This window comes from Harpegnathos saltator, unplaced genomic scaffold (assembly GCF_003227715.2).
Source record: "Harpegnathos saltator strain DR-91 unplaced genomic scaffold, Hsal_v8.6 scaffold10, whole genome shotgun sequence".
Taxonomy (NCBI): domain Eukaryota; kingdom Metazoa; phylum Arthropoda; class Insecta; order Hymenoptera; family Formicidae; genus Harpegnathos; species Harpegnathos saltator.
In genome coordinates, this window is record NW_020229873.1 from 1,302,290 (window position 1) to 1,319,039 (window position 16,750).

Here is a 16,750-nt window from a genome sequence, read left to right on the forward strand (position 1 = left end):
GCAAGAATCAACTTCCATTTCCCAAGGAACGGAGCCTTCTCATTGGCTACACGTTATCTCAAGATGGCAACGACACTCCGTCTGGCCGAAGCTGTACTAACCAAATGCGTTGTCAGAAAGATCTTTATAAGTTAAAGTCCTTAGCTTAATTTTGCAGTCGTTTACTCTTCAGTCTTCTCGAGAAACGTCTTTAACAAGCTGATTCCTCAAAGTAGACTAAAATCTGAGTTCGTCCTATTGCACCTAGTGCGAATACGAAGCTTCGTCGACGAGTGTTTCTCGAACATAACAACGCTCATATCGTCGCGATTCTCACTGTTGTAGAAAGGACGGCAATGTGTCATATCGCATCTAAATGCAATTTAAGCCGTATTGGTTTTTACAGTTAAATTGGCAAGTAAACATTTCGAAGTGCGTTTGAACTTTTCGGGCGCGGGGACGACCTAGGAACATTGCGGCTATCTAGTTATATTCAGTGCGATGCGCGATCGAAGTGCCTCATTCGAGACATTATTTTGTTAGCAAGATATTATTTGTTTGATCATCAAGTTGCGGTATTTTCCGTCGGGAGGATCGCGTAAAGAGAGTGCGAATTATTTTCCGAAACGCGCGAGTGCATCTGACGAAGCTCGTTTAAAGCGAATTAGCTGGAAGCCGCGGCTGATTCGCCCAGCCCAGTTGCATCCACTGCAGTGCGCGAGATATTCTCGCGTCGCGTTCGCCTCGCGAGTGTTCACTGCGCGCGATCGACGAGAGAGAGCAGCACATGCGACAAGAAGAACACGAACGCATCACTGTGTCGACGCTGTGACTCCACGGCTGAGATGGGAAGTGGAAGTTTGGAAGTTTCAGTATTAGTAGCTCGCCATGTTTTTCACTAAGAGGGGTGTGTAGAAGAGGCCGGGGTGAGAATCATCTCTCGAGGCATGCAGGTACGTCGAAAGAACCCGAATTCATCGTCATTTCGGCACGACATTCGCGCACGGGCAGCCTCTCGCGCGCGTCTCGTCGCGAATCTCGCTCGCGCCAACGAACGTCGCGGTTCGCGCGTTTCGTAACGTCATACACGGGGCTTTCGTTCCGGGCAGAGCTATGACTCAGGCGAAACATTATATAGCGCAATCGGCAAGGTTATTTGCATTGCCCGATCGGGAGATGCTCTCTCGTGCTCGCCACTCGCCAATAACCGCTGAGAATCGCGCGAGGCACGCGTCACGGACACCGCGTGCCACTGTACACACGCCTGAAGGAGAGATAGATAGAGAGAGAGAGAGAGAGAGAGAGAGAGAGAGAGAAAGAGAGAGATGGAGATGGAGATAGAGAAAAAGAGAGAGAGAAGGAAAGATAATTCTTGGCGATCGTCTCGCTATTCTCGCGTGTCACGTTACGTTACGTCGCGTTGTCAGTTTCTCGGCCGTGCGCTGCGTCGCAGTATTTTTCGCCGAAGGAGATAATGCGAAAACAGCGACGTTGGTCGCATGCGTTCTCGCGTATCTATAGATAACGACGTCTCTTTGACAGCGATCACAATGGTCTCAGGCGCGCGTACCGCCACAATGTGCGCCACAATGTTTGCACGCACATTGTGCATTACGTTTGACTCCGGCTGCTACCGGGTCTAGGTACGTTTGTCGTGCCTCGTTTGCATGTCGCGATACATTCTATTGTCCTGTACATTTTGGGCTATTGTCAAAACAATCGTTAACGACCTTCGCGCTTTTATTGACAGCCCTTGCGTTTGCTTCAGTGAGATGTCAGGTTCGTGGATGTGATGTGTGAAGTATATACGTAACGCTAACATTGCGATGGAGTGATTATTTTGGATAGTTGAGAACATACGTGGTAACGCTGATAAAAGTCTAATATAAAAGTGTACTAGTGAGAGCTTAGAAGAACCCGCAGAAACTGTCTCTATAGTTCTAGCTTGATGGCAAACGCAATGGGCTTTCAAAAACTATGGAATTGTATTGCCTTCCGGAAAGTTTTATTTGTAGAAGGGAGTTAGGATATATGAGGAACACATGATGAGTCCTTTACTGTTATCGTTCATATTTTGAATCATACCTTTGAATTTTATGTAATGTCAGAAAAGACATCAATTGCAAACCAGTGAGGCTTTTTCTCTACCAGAATGTTTATTTAAGATGTTTCTTATTAACTTACAGTGTCAAAATGGGAAGGAAACTATACTTGTTATCCTTCACTAAGACCTGCCAGCCTCACTCTAATAATACATCCACCACCTATATACAAGAATTAAATAATTTTTAAACAACGTAACTGAAACTCTAAGAAACATTAATACCGTTCCCGGGCAATTAAGTAACTTAACGCCAAAAAAAGAATTTCAAATAAGAATTGAAAAGAAATACTTGACGAGCCCGAGCGTTATGGTGGTGGATTCAGTTAAATTGAAACATTAAAGGACAATAATAAAATACTGTAATACCTTACTGTATATAGGTGAGTCCGTACAATTTTCTTTAAATAATCTTGTCCCTTTTATCGGACCCTTACAGTGTTCGTATAAGTTCTTAAAATGATAATGTTATTTGTAATTTTATAGGAGAGATGATCACCCGAGGGGTAGTGGAGTTTGTTAGAGTTTCTGGGTCTAGGGGAATATTCTGTAAGAGGGAATGAGGAGCCCGAGAGAACATCTGGTTGGGATAGCTACGTCCCCTCTAGGGCGTGAATTCTTCAACTTAAGGGCCGAGGATGAGTTGCGCATGTGGCTTTATGTAGAGCTGTGTATACTGGGAGTAAACGTATCCAGATACCTGGAGTTTTTAATCTCTCTATTGCGCTACCCCATCTCGGCCCTAAGTACCGTACAAGGGATCGTCGGAGTAGACACATACACAGGACAACACCTATTTGCCTCATCCCTAGAAGAGCTGGAGACACTTGGTAACTGGATGCGAGCTGAACGACGAGCTATTGCCCTGGGATGTCTGATAGGTGCTAGCTGTTTCGATGTAAGTTTCAGTGCGACATGTAACTAGAATCTCTAGACTATAATATAATCTTCTGCGCTGCAAATGTAAATTCCAGCAGTTACAATATTTTACTCCTAATATTTTACTCTATTTGTTGACGCAGTTGATAGCAATGAGAAAAATATTGTGCCAAATGCAAATAAAGTTACAGACTATAATGAATGAATGAGACTGTGATAAATTGATTCTTTTTGCTTAGTGTGACATTATCCGTCTTTTCGTAAATGTAAATACGCATTCTTAGTTCTAAATTGGAGGAAACTACAAGAAAGGGGATAATTTAATTTTAATTCAAAACACCATCATCTCTGTGTATCCAGGCAAACTTATCAAGAATAATGATGCTGGTTGACGAAGTGATGACGAGGCTAGATAAAGTGGATGGTAGGGACGCAAACCTTATGGAAGAGGAATTTAAAGTGCCCAACGAAGAATTTCACGCACCTGCAACGAATATAGAAGCATCCATGCTTGCTGATAGCGCTTATGAAACTCAAGAAGAATTCACAGTCTCATTGCAACCTGTATTGATAGAAGAGATTTCTCGGTGGACGGAAAAGAACATTGGCACTACATATTGTAACAACACAAACAACAGAATTAATTCGTACAACAAAAATAACGAAGCATACAATAGAAATAATAACGTATCTATTGTGAATAGCATCGACTCCCAACAGCTGGATAGTAAAAACAGCTTTGGGTTTGTTGAATCAATGGAACGGCAAAGAGAAAAGGACCGATTACAATTGGAAATTGAACGACTACAGTTAGCTCGATTGCAGGCAAAATTCAATGAGGATGTTGAGGCTATCTGGAATGCAGGTTTGCAAAATATACAAGAGGAACAGCAGGACTGTAAGCTCCTGCAGGACAGGATAATCCCTCCTGCTCCTGCTATATTTCCAAACTCGCAACCGGTATTTACTATACCTGATGGTTCTCCCTTGAGTGTATATTCATCTAGCTCAAAGAATGGGAAAACCATTGATATAGACTCATTATACCCTGGATCTCGTCTTGATGCGCCCGACAATGACGTGCAGAACAGTGAGCTAATCAATGTCCAAGACCAAGCGGAGAATAGCTTCAAATATAATGCAGGTTAGAATATTACTTCATAATACAAAAAGATTTTTTAATTTTGTTGGTTTTTTCGTTAATTTGGTCTTTTTCTTTCCTTTCTCATTTTTACAAACAGATATCCTGCCTTCACTTATTCTTTCTTTCTTTCTTTCTTTCCATTTCTAATATATTTCTAATATAAGTCGCTTGTTGCAGGATATAATACCACAAAAAATGCAAGAAATTGGCCGGACCTGATTAGCAATGACCTTTGGCGCAGAAAAGGAACCGAAGACAACTGGGTATATTTGACACGGAACATACAAGCGGTTGGTTCCCTTCCGGTGGCATCCTGCAAACTTCCTCATGGAAGTCACATAGAATCCCCTTCGATTCTGAAATTAAGTAACCTTCCAGAACCAGACGAGGATTTATTGACTTCCGCTCGTACACATTTTCGTCCGATAAAGGACGATGGTTACTGGGCAGATGGAACAACGTTCCCCGTTAATACTGCTGTAGAACAGGTTGCCTACCGCAGATCTGAATCAGGTAACGTATGGTACCTTCCTGGCGGAGAAAGCCCATATATGGAGTATCGCGAGAACGACACGGCCAGCCCTATCGTGTCAATGTTATCTTCCAACTTAACTCCAAAATTCAGGGTACGCCAGTGCGACAAGAGCGTCCAAACGGACCCTGTACGATTTGCGGTTAGGCGTAAACTTATCTTCGATGACGATTGTTATGACAGTACTCCGTTTAGAGGCGAAGATTCTGTCATAAACAAGGACGAAGAAGAAGAAGAAGAAGCAGTTATTGAAGGAGAGGAAACGATCACTGCTCAGTACCAAGTAAAAAATAAACAATTTACTGACAAGCAGAACACAATAGCAATAAATAACGAGGAAGAGAGCAAAACTTCCAATACACAAGAAATAGAACGGAACGATGAATATACAGCTTATAACGGAAATAGAAAAGAACTGGAAGGTGAAAATAGGAAAATAGGCGAAACTGAAGATCTTGATGAAAATGGGGATGGTTGTGATTGTGAGGAGGACGAGGATGAAGTGGAAGGGGAGCAGGGGCAGGAGGAGAATAATGATACAAACTACACAACTGTAACAATAGACCAGGATAATGAGAAAGGCAATAAACAAAATGAAAATGAACAGGTAAAAAGAGATGAAGATAAAGAGGAGGCCGATGAAGACGAAGATGAGAATGAAAATGAAGATGAGGACGAAGATGATGATCGAAATGAAGATGATGACGATAATTACGACAATGATAATGAGGATGATGGCGATGAGAATGATAATGAGGATGATGATGATGAGAATGATGATGATGATGATGATGACGACGACGATGATGATGATGATGATGATAATGATAATGAGAACGAGAATGAGGAAGAGAAAAAAGAGAATGAAGAAAAACGTCATGAAGGGAACGGAAAAGAACAAGAAGACGAGTATGAGGACGAGGATGAGGAGGAAAGTGATGATGACACTAAAGTTGTGTTTTGTAATGAAGAAGAAAGACGAAAGTATATTTTGGATAGAATGAACCGGGCAGCAGTCAAGATTAATCTGGCGGATGATAGAGAATGGTAAGAAATATTGTAAAGTTATGTACATTTTAAAGTGCATGTACATTTTAAATGTTACTCGCGTGGAAATTGCAATGTCACGTCTTATAGACTGTACAAGAAATTTAATTTTGCGCCTTTGGTGATTCTCTCCACTTAGTGTACGTATTTTTATTCCGATAGGAAAAACTGTATGAACAAGGTGAGGGAAAAGATTTTGAAGAAGATTGGCACTGACATATTTGTGACGATGCCGGAACGAATAATGTAAGCTGGGAAATAAACTACGTGACTGAAGATTTGAAGTTTAGCTATACTTGTTTTTATTGCAAAACGAAGATACAAACGATAGGAGCGTGAGTGGGGGTCCTCTTGGCATGTGGAATTTGTTATGCATGTAACCAAGAAGACACGAATAAACCCCATCGTCACTCGTAATAAGCAACACGCGATATCGAAGTAAAGCGAGACGCGTGACTATTCAATATTCATTTAGATAAATGAACATTAATCCTTTGATGAGTAAGGAGGAAAGAAACGAAATATCGAAAAAAAAGGAAAAAAAAGAAGTGTACACCTTATACAGCGTTTCACGTTGAGAAAACGTTGAAGAACGTAGCCCACGTGATTTCAGTTGTAGATTGTTGATTACTTTTATGTGATTTCTGACAAAACTTAGTGCGCTGATTTTTGTAGAGAAAATCGTAGGGAGCAATTTCGTTTCTCGTCCGACGTGCCGCCTACAGTATTGGACGTTTTGCGGGTCGAAATTAAATAAGAAAAACGAACGCGCGAAAGTTAGGAATTACAGACAGTTTTGAGTACTTATTTGGAATGCTGTACGGATTGCAACTCTGATATTTCATTCGTGCGCTGTTTTTCTTTTCTTGTCGTTTTTCTTAATTAATAATGGATTATCTTAATTGTATTTTTCTAATTATAATTTAACTCCCTAGAAGATTATTTATGAATGTGTATATATATATATATATATACATATATATATATATATATTTATTTATAAATAATCACCTTGACTATCCTCTTCCCCTCTCCCAATACTCCAAATCTCCCTGTATCCGATGCTTTTCCTGTACTCCCCCGAGACAGGATAATTGAGAACGTATGTATAAAAGAAAAAAAAACATGTAATTTGAAGACATGCTTACCCCGTGTGCGGGTATGCGAGAAGTGTTACTAGGTTGCAGATGCCAAGCGTACGTTCAAAACTAAAAAAAAAAATAAATAAAAAAGAAAATGTTAATGCGTCGAAAGATGCCATTTACGAATGGCTATTCTTTTGGAGAATAATGCGTCGGAAACGTGTCTGGTGGATTGTGCGGATTGTACGAAAAAAATCCAATAAAGGCACTGCAAATGTGAAGATTGTACATGTGTAAATTGTATCTTTCCAATACCTCCCTCCTTGTACTTGATGTTTTTCATATTACTTCTCTCCTGTTTGCGTGAAACATTTACATTTTTCATAGTAAAGTAACCCAATTGTAAAAACATATGTACGATGCGTGACTCTCGGTATAAAAAAACATTTTGGGTTTGATTTATCGAAACTTCACGATGCTCCGCACAATGTTCGCTTCTCATCGTCGCGTTAGCTGACACGTTTAAAACAAAAATCAAAGAGAAAAGAAATCAGTAAAAGAAGAAAACCGGTATATCTGAAAAGATTTAATTTCTTTGTGCGATGATTTCTACAATTTCTTTCTCCGTGTTTCCACAAGCAAAGTCCTCGAACGTCCAAATGTTCTAGAATCGCGATCTAAACTGTGAAGGTTGCACACCGTGCGTCGGGGCAGGCTGCAGATTGAGCCTGATCGGCTTTATTGTCTTCATGATTTTCGTCCTGGGCGAGGCGTCTTTGTGCAATTCACTGACTTTCGCTCGATGTCGGTAATACCAGTATTCGATTGCCAACGTGAGGCAGGCGAAGACGATGCCCACGAAGATCACGAGGAACACACCGCCGATGTTATGAATACTGATACCGTCGCTCTGATCGTTCTCCAAGTCGCAGTTCTTCCTCGCGGGATTGTACTTCCACCACTTGTCCTTCAACTTCTCCAGTCTCCTCTTGTTCAATAGTATGAGAATCCTGCGAAGAACAGTTTTTAATGATAATCTGATCTATTTTATCGTGTGAGGGAACATCAATCTTGCGCAAGCTTGCGAGACTACACGAGCGTTTTCATTATATACATACGCGTTGTTAAATTGATCTTTGAGCGGCGAGCCCTGCTGAACGGCGATAGCGTACGGCTTCCTCGAAAATTCCTCCCCCACTTGGGCCAGATCGCAATTCGTCATGGCGAGGTACTTGATGGTTGACGCATCGCCAATATAGGCGAACTCGTTGTTCGCGTACGAGCCTTGACGTCGAATTCGCTTGAGCGCCTCATTCATATCGGCCGGAAATCCGGCCTCCTTCATCGCTTGGAACATCTTTGTGTACTTATCGCTAACCGGATAATCCCACACGGCCAATTTCGCTCTCTCCACGTCGGACAGGCTATCGTTCAGGCTCATGTCTTTCCAAATTCTGCATGTGATAAAGCGTACGTCCGATTCATGAAGAAATCTCTTTTACATTGCGTCAAGATGTTCAAATCGGCTCTATGATATATTGAAGCGTCTCCTTGACGGAGATAAATAGGCAGAGAAATTTCGACTATCTATCTTTGTCAGCCACGTACATTTTTACTAGTTTAAATCAGATAGTTACAGATACAGATAAGGATAACAATCCCATCAGCATCGATCTGTCTCCCGGAAGGCGCCACTCCGATATATTAGAGCACTCTACTTGAAATTGTAATGACTCACTCGTAAAATCGCGCCTCGATGTCCGCCATCCTCCGGAAATAGGTGAACGCCGGCGAATTGAGCGTAGGAGCGTACTGTATCTTGTATTGCTTGCTGAGATCCTCCAGAGTCTCAATCGGTATCTCCAGTCTGGACACGGTGAGGAACGCGGCCAAGTTGGCCGTGTAAGACGCGATGATGATGAAGCCGAAGAGCCACCACGTGGCCGCCACCAATCTTCCCGACAGATTCTTCGGCGCTTCGCCGCCGCCCTGCGGCGTCAGCGAGGTCATGCAGAACCAGAAGCACTCACGCAAGTTGAACTCCCTCTTCTCCTCGTCGTCCTTGTACTTCTCGCGGTTGTTCTGGTAGCTGTACGGCGACCAACGGTCGAACATCCACATGAGGAAGCTGGTGAAGAAGTACGCCGCCAATATGCACAGCCAGACCTCGTTCTCCAGCACGGTGAGGAACTTGAAGAGCGACGTCGACGTCTTCGTCTTCAGCATCATGATCGTCAGGCCGACCAGGTCGTAGTACGGCACAGTGAAATCCACGACCTTCTCCCGCTCCGCCATGACCCAGAGCGAGCCGAGGGCGATGTCGGAGCGCTTCTCTATCAGCTCGCGGATCATGCCGTTCCAGCTGCCATTCTCACTGAGCGTCCCGTAATTCTGGTCCTCAACCTCGCGTATCTCGTACTCAAACGGCACGGTCTCGCGGATCGCGTTCAGCAGGTCGATGCAGAAGCCGTACCACTTATTGGTCTTGTTGTCGTACATGACGAAGGGTGGGTGTTGCACGCTGACCACTCGGTAGCTCGTCACCGCGGTGTTGTTCATGACCTCTTCGTTGGTGACCTTCGCGTAATGCAAATTCGCTCTCGTGGGTGGTGAACGGCGGTGAATGGTGGTTAATTGACGATAACAATTGATGCTCACGTAGAGTAGAAGGCGGACTATCGAGCCGTCGTTGCAGGTGCGGAAGGGTACAAGAAGCGAGCGAAACTAAATGCGCAAGTGGCCGAGAGCGCCGCTCTCTCGTGACACTCTCGTGCGACATAGTGAGCAAACAAAAGTATATGCGACCATCCATCGCCACCTTGAACTTTTTCCAGGACAGATTAGCGAGCATTGTTAGAAAGAGTGGGTGAGCGAGGGTGATGCGAGCGGAGATAACGAAAGAGGAGCACGAGTCCGAGGAATTATTGTATTTCCCTTCGTAGCACTTAATGACTCGCTGATGAAAACGATTACTTGACGCCGGCTTGACAATAAAAGTGAAGCATGCGAAGAAAAATAGTGATGCGTGCATCGTGAGTAACATTCAATTTCCGAACAACTAGATTATAGCCTACAGGCTTGTCGATAATGGAATGACAAAGAGAGAAGGATCAATCGCGGTTAAAAATTGAACGACTACAGCTGGGCAGTTACAACAACAGGCAAAATTCAACGAGGATGTTGAAGCTATCTGGAACACAGGTTTTACGAAACATATAAGAAAAGTAGCAGGGCTGTAAAGGTACTCCTACTTCTTTTGTGTTTTCGAAAATGGCAACCGATATTTCGGTGGTATTCTGCAAACTTCCTCATGGAAATCGCCACCATAGAATCCCCTTCGATTCTGAAGTTAAGTAACCTTTCAGAACCAGAGACGAGGATTTATATTGACTTTCGCTCATACACATTTTCGTTCGATAAAGGACGATGGTTACTGGGCAGATGGAACAATGTTCCCCGTTAATACTGCGCTGTAGAACAAATTGCCTACCGCAGATCTGAATCAGGTAACGTGTAGTACCTTCCTGGCGGAGAAAGCCCATACATGGAGTATCGCGAGAACAATACGGCCAGCCCTATCGTGTCAATGTTATCTTCCAATCTGACTCCAAAATTCAGGGTACGCCAGTGCGACAAGAGCGTCCAAACGGACCCTGTACGATTTGCGGTTAGGCGTAAACTTATCTTCGATGACGATTGTTATGACAGTACTCCGTTTAGAGGCGAAGATTCTGTCATAAACAAGGACGAAGAAGAAGAAGAAGCAGTTATTGAAGGAGAGGAAACGATCGCTGCTCAGTATCAAATAAAAAATAAATAATTTACTGACAAGCAGAATACAATAGCAATAAATAACGAGGAAGAGAGCAGAACTTCCAATACACAAGAAATAGAACAGAATGATGAATATACAATTCATAACGGAAGTAGAAAGGAACTGAAAGGTGAAAATATGAACAAATTCAATGTTGTCAACGGGAAATCGAAGATGATGTTGTAGGGGAGCAACAGCAAGAAGATAATGATAAAAACTATACAACTGATACAACAGACCAGGAAGAATGAAGAAGGCAATAAACAAAATGAAGATGAACAGATAAAAAGAGATAAAGATGAAGAGGAGACTGATGATGATGATGAGAATAAAAATGGGGACGAGGACGAAGATGATGTAGTTATAACAAAAATAACGAGATTGATGGTAAAAATGTCAATGATAAAATGTCAATGAGAATAATGAAGGGAGGAAAGAGGATATAGAGAAGAATCATGAAGGGAATGGGGAAGATTGTGGCAATAATTATGATAAGGATAATTATCAGGATGGACAAAGATAATGACTAAGCACAAACGAAAATAGAGCGGAAATAGCTAAGAAGAGATAAAAGGAGACAAAAGTGGGATTTATATCTAAAATTACTACTGTTGTTTCTTTCGCCTTATTTCATAATCTGTGTGATAATGACAATTGTTTTGTATCACAATCCCCCTCCCTTTTATGCACATTTGCGTTCTTTCATTAAGACGCAAATTCTTTGGGCGGAATGCATCAAATGCACGGGCCATGCAAATTTAGTTTTAAATTAACTTTCAGCCACTGCACTTTTCATCATTCGCAAAGTCTTCGTTATTATGCCACCGCGATATAACGTCCTTCGTGAGCGAACAAATATTTAATGAACGCGCAAATAAGCGCCCCGACGAGATCTCAACGTGATTTCAATTCAATATAACGGCGACGATCGATCCACTTCTTTGCCTTTCTGAATTATATTTCAGAATCTATTCATAAAGAAGGCCGGTACGTACGATATAGACGAAAAAAAAAAAGAGAGAAGAAAATATGAGCAATCGATCGCATAAGTGCCGCTCGGTCAGCCACGACCGTCAGGTATGATCAATAATCCCCGGATATACCACTTGAGAATTGAAAGAAAAATCGACAAGGCCGCGCGAGGCATCTTTTTTTGACTCTGGTTTTTGACTCTGGTTGCGGGAGAAAGTTATCATTGCAAGATTGTAAAATAAAATTCGGAGCGTCCGGAAGATATGCCGCGTTGAGATAACGAGCAAACCACGAAGGATACGAGAATGCATGTCCTCAAGTACACGGGAATATGGTCTGCGTCTAACTGATGCTGTGCTTGGACATTGAAACTCTGCACACTCTGTAGCATTTCGACTTGCCTGCAAGGTCGACTCGATGCCCGACTGCCAGACCCCGCTCTCCACCTTCAACGTGATCTTCTCGCGCTCGATGTTCACCATGTACATGTCCATGGTGAATGACGCGTAGTGCTCGCCGTTTTTCGTACCCCAATTGATGCCGGCGTACGTCGGTGTCATGTCCTTCGAGATCGCCGTGAGCTTGGCGAACAGGTCCAATCCTCTCGTGGGTCGGTTCGTGCCGTTGTAGTTGTCGCAATCGATATGACGCGGCTCCAGCGGCCACTCACCGTCGTCCAGGGCCAACTTCATCGCCCTGACGCCCAGCAGAGTGAGGTCGTAGTAAAAGCCGGAGGTGATGAGCGGCTTCGGAAGACCCGCCCTCGCCGCGAATTCCGCCTGATTCTTGTCGTCCGCGGCTGCCGGCGGCTGCGGCTTCATGAACAGTACCGTGATGTTCTCGCACAAACAGCTCGGCCACATCTCATCGTCCAAAGTGAGGACGAACCAGCCGTACTTGTTGCCGGTGAAGCTCAACGACTCTCCGCTGTCCAACACAATGTTGACGGAGTCGCTGGTGCCCAGCAGAAAATAATTCACCACATCGAGGTCCCGCAGCCCCGACAGTTGCAGCCGCACCCCGTCCGTCGTGGTTTCCATTTCGTTAATGACATGTCTCGTGGGTACGTTCAGCAGCAGGCTCTTGTATTTGTGATTCATCACAAAGTTCTTGTCGAACAGGATGGCGGCGTTGGTGATGTTCAGGAGGATCGCCAGCTGCCGGATCGCCTCTGGCACCAGGTCGGCCGGCGGCATCACCTGAAACAGTCATGGAGTGACAAGAGATCTTCTAAGAGATGTTTGGAAAACTGCGACTGAATTGATCATCGATCAAGAAGAAACCTCACGAGTTCTTTCCGCGCGAATTTTCACTTCTTTTTAACAACTTGCTGGATTTTCTGTTAGGCTGGATGCCTATTTAAATTCCAAAGTTACACGAGAATGTAGCAAAAGTATAAGTTACAATTTTTAATAACATAGTGAAATATATATTAATATTATAAGCTTGATAAAAGAAAAACGAACGCATCCTTCATCAGAAGATCTTTCATGTTTGCATGAACAATCACAGTACCTGGATCAAATAGTTTCTCTGGTCGGTGTCCAGGTTCCTCCAGTACTGAATGTCGTCCTCTTGCCCATACTGAGCAGACAAGGTTGGCAGTCCGAGAGCCGCGGTGATCGAGCTAGAGATCTCAGCGTTCATGCCGGACATCGACATATCCAAGACCAAGTCGGGAACAGTAGAGCCGCCCTGGCTGATGGCCGAGCTCCAAGCTTGACACATGTCGTTGATGATCTCGCCGACATCGGTCTCGTTCATCTGCACCGTCCGTATCTGGCCCAAGTAACCCGGAAACTTTTCCCGCAGAGTCTTCAGAGCGTTGGTCACACTCACGTTGGCGATCTCGTTCTTCATGTCATTAATTATAACTAATCGCAGAGGAGAAAGGTATCGTCGACGCGGCATGCAAAAAGAAAAATCAGGTGAAGTCGAGTCGGACGATTAATCTTAAGTAATAACATCCTACGGTGCCTTGAAACGCCGCGAAAAAATCGCTCTAGTCTAGGAAGAAAGCTACGCCTCGCTGCAACAGACAATTACGCGCGCGCTGAGTACAATACATCTTCGGATTGGAACATTTCGTCGGAAAATTGAACGCTCGAGCAGGCGGAGGCTTCACCGCGACCTCCGTCCCAAGGAGATCGCGAGATCTCCCTTTACGCGATAACGAACGCGTCAGTCGATAACGATACATTACGGCGTGATCAATCGTGAAATATGTTTACGACCGCGCGAGGCTTCGCCATCACACCCCCTCCCCATTCATCCATTCCGACGAGTAAGTGAAACCTACAGAGATTCACCGGTCGCGACTGCGTCGGTTTCTGCTTGTCGCTCGACAAGCCCTCCTCCGCCCCGTGGGCCGTAAAAGTCGCTGACAGAACGTGCAGAATACAAATCCCGGCGACACCGCGACCGCCGAATGCCATGATCGCTGATGCGTCGGAATCGAAAACGAACACGCGAGGAGGCTGGCCCAGCGACGGGGAGAACGTCGAAAGTAATTTGACTTGCAAGGGTACGCTAAATAAGGCTAACAACAGTCGCAGCTACAAGTGGCTCCGCGCGATATCACTCATCAGCGTTCCTCGTCGTCGCTAAGCGACACCGCGTGAGGTGAGAATTCGTCGCTTCCTGCGGGAAGAGTATTTCCGGAGTATTTCCAGCGCGATTAGGTGTAATTGCGCGTTTATATCGGGCTGGGTATCGTTGCTTCGGACTTGGAGAGTGAACAAGCGAGCGAACGAGCGGCGCGTGCAAGAGAAGTAGGACGCCGGGGTGGAAATGCGGCCTTCGCGGTCCAGTTACGGCTCGAGGGTGGAAACGTAGTCGCCGTTATGGCATCGGACTGCCGGCTTTTCCCTCCCGAACTGATTCGGTCTCTCCTTTTCTCCTTCACTCTCTCTCTCTCTCGCGCGCTCTTTCACTCTCTTTCTGTCTTTCGAGATTCGTTGCCGTCTTCTGCACGTCGAAAGCTCAAAGCGGATATTACGCGTAGAAACCGGTCAGCTGTCTACTGAGGACGCTCCGCGGGTTCGCTCCAGGGTGTCCGCCGGTTTTATTTGTGTTTGTCCATTGGTTGCCGCGGGGATGACCCTAATCAATCGTCGTACACCCGGTACGCGTGTCATCTCTCCTCCTTTTCGGAGGACTCGATGTACACGCGGCCGAGCGACTGACGGACGGACGGACGGACGGACGGATGGACGAACTTTCGCGTATACCGCGCCGGGGTACGTTCGAGAACGCGTAGGCGATGTAATAATGACCGCGGTGGAAGTAATACCGGCGAAATCGTCGCCGGGATCTCGTAACTTCCGCCACGTCGACGAACGTATTCCATTTTCGTCCGCGAATTTTGCCCGAGGCGACGCTTTTAATATCTCTATGCACTTCGATAACCGCGAGAAAGATATACACCGAGATTTCCGAGGCGAAATAAAATCGTACGTAGCGCATGCGTAAAGAAATAAAAAAAATAAAGTGGGGAAAAAGGAAACAGGTCGCTCTGTACTGTCGCTACACTCGGTTACAGAAACATTTTATACCTGCTTCTACTGACGTAGGTTGAAACCTTAGCCCGAGTTTAAATCTTCGTCTGATTAGCATTTGCACGCAGATTAAGCTTTAATCAGTGTTGTTAGAAATGGACATTTTTTTTCCCGATGAAGTTAAGAACGTATCAAATGCGAATTATTCTCTTGAGCTGACAAGAGTTGAAGTGACAATATATGAGATATTTAACATCATCGGTGCAATAAAGAATTAAAAAGAGTGAACATATTTATTACACTATCATCTATGAGATAAGAGCGTATAATAAAGAAGCAATGTTTATTGTCACTTTGGCTCCTGTCATAACCGGCTAGTGGACAAACTAATCGGCAATAACTCGCAATTATGACAACTTGTAGCGCTCCTAACTTCCCTGGAAAAAATCTCTCCGAATTTTTTTACAACCGTGTGTATGGACGAGAGAATAATATGATTATTCTCTGGTGAGTAAAAAATCGCAGGCGGGGATTTCACGTGTGTTGTAAATTGCTTGTGTTCTCGAACGCAGAGCCGTTCATTTGCGGTTCGCGCGAAGCCCTGCAGAGACGAGATAAATATCGTTGAATTGGGCCGAGAAATTGAATTCTCACGAGTCAAACTGGTTGGAAGCGATTTCGCATACTTTGAAAGAGTGACTTTCTCTCTCTCTCTCTCTCTCTCTCTCTCTCTCTCTCTCTCTCTCTCTCTCTCCCTCTATGTGTGTGTGTGTGTGTGTGTGTATCCGTGTGTGGAGTGCGCACTGGGCCGTCGAATGTTCGAGGATCTCTATTTACGCATAGCTTGCATGCTGTGGTCAGTGCAATCGATTATTTCTGTTACATTGACGCGGTATTTTTCTGAAATCAGCGCAACTTTCATGAAGGGTTCTATTACTGAGCATATCTCGAATGGTGGAAAAACATAATTGTTTCCTGTGCGATACGCACACGACACACACACATGCTTCTTCAGATCGTGACATCACGGGGACATCTGATAAAAGATTACAGATCTAATAAAAGAGTACAGATCGAAAGGAAAGAAAAGCACGTGGAGCGTGACAGCTCAAAATTTCATGGGAAATTGTCGTCGGTAAAAAAAGCGACCTTCAGACGAGATCTCGACTAGCAGACTCTCGCAAGTTTGACCATTCGGCGATTGTTATTTTGATTCTGTCGAGTCGACGTGTTTTTCAATCGGCAAGGTTTACATACGCGCGGAGATTACATAGACGCGGAGATTTTGTGGCGCCAAGAGCGCTTCTCGTTCCGGAAGCTCGGCCTCTTTGTTTGCTTAGGACTAAATCGAGACGGGACGAGACGCGAGTGTTACACGACACCGCACTCCATTTCCGCTAATATAACTGTCGTCGTGACGGAGATGTATAATCCGTTAGAGTGCATTTCGCTCAGATATTCAGTTTATGCACATTCATAAGCAGGATTATTTTGTCATGAACCGACTCCGACTTACTGACACGGCCTTTCTTTCTCGTTTTTTCTTCTTTCTTTTCCTCCTCTATTTCATTTATTAACACGCACTGCATTGTCTACTTCGCGCACGTGTGATTACGAGATCACTGACAACCCATCGCCAGATCCGACGAATTTCTTCCAGAGTGGACGAAATTCGCCGGAGAACATAGCGGCGCGCTACTCGA

The 16,750-nt window shown here is 44.5% G+C and overlaps 2 protein-coding genes across 5 annotated transcripts; one reads left to right on the forward strand and one right to left on the reverse strand.

Annotated features, from left to right (window-relative positions):
• The first annotated feature begins 807 nt into the window (after positions 1-807).
• Positions 808-7,052, forward strand: LOC105190262 (uncharacterized). 3 transcript variants are annotated; one of them, XM_025297574.1, is made up of 6 exons: positions 808-932; positions 2,166-2,463; positions 2,567-2,978; positions 3,320-4,103; positions 4,281-5,682; positions 5,845-7,052. In XM_025297574.1, the coding sequence occupies exons 3-6, from the start codon at positions 2,640-2,642 to the stop codon at positions 5,930-5,932; spliced, it is 2,613 nt and encodes an 870-aa protein (XP_025153359.1). In that variant the 5' UTR covers positions 808-932; positions 2,166-2,463; positions 2,567-2,639; the 3' UTR covers positions 5,933-7,052. The 3 variants fall into 3 exon arrangements, with proteins under 3 accessions (XP_025153359.1, XP_025153376.1, XP_025153369.1); XM_025297584.1 differs by lacking the exon at positions 808-932 and adding an exon at positions 1,364-1,622; XM_025297591.1 differs by lacking the exon at positions 2,166-2,463 and having other exon boundaries at positions 838-932.
• A 283-nt stretch (positions 7,053-7,335) lies between these two features.
• On the reverse strand, positions 7,336-16,634 carry Ir25a (ionotropic receptor 25a). 2 transcript variants are annotated; one of them, XM_025297572.1, is made up of 6 exons: positions 13,850-16,634; positions 13,066-13,424; positions 11,952-12,749; positions 8,503-9,341; positions 7,883-8,218; positions 7,336-7,774 (listed from the first exon to the last, which is right to left on the reverse strand). In XM_025297572.1, exons 1-6 carry the CDS (start codon positions 13,983-13,985, stop codon positions 7,429-7,431), a joined length of 2,814 nt encoding a protein of 937 aa, XP_025153357.1. In that variant the 5' UTR covers positions 13,986-16,634; the 3' UTR covers positions 7,336-7,428. The 2 variants fall into 2 exon arrangements, with proteins under 2 accessions (XP_025153357.1, XP_025153353.1); XM_025297568.1 differs by having other exon boundaries at positions 13,066-16,634.
• Positions 16,635-16,750: the final 116 nt, after the last annotated feature.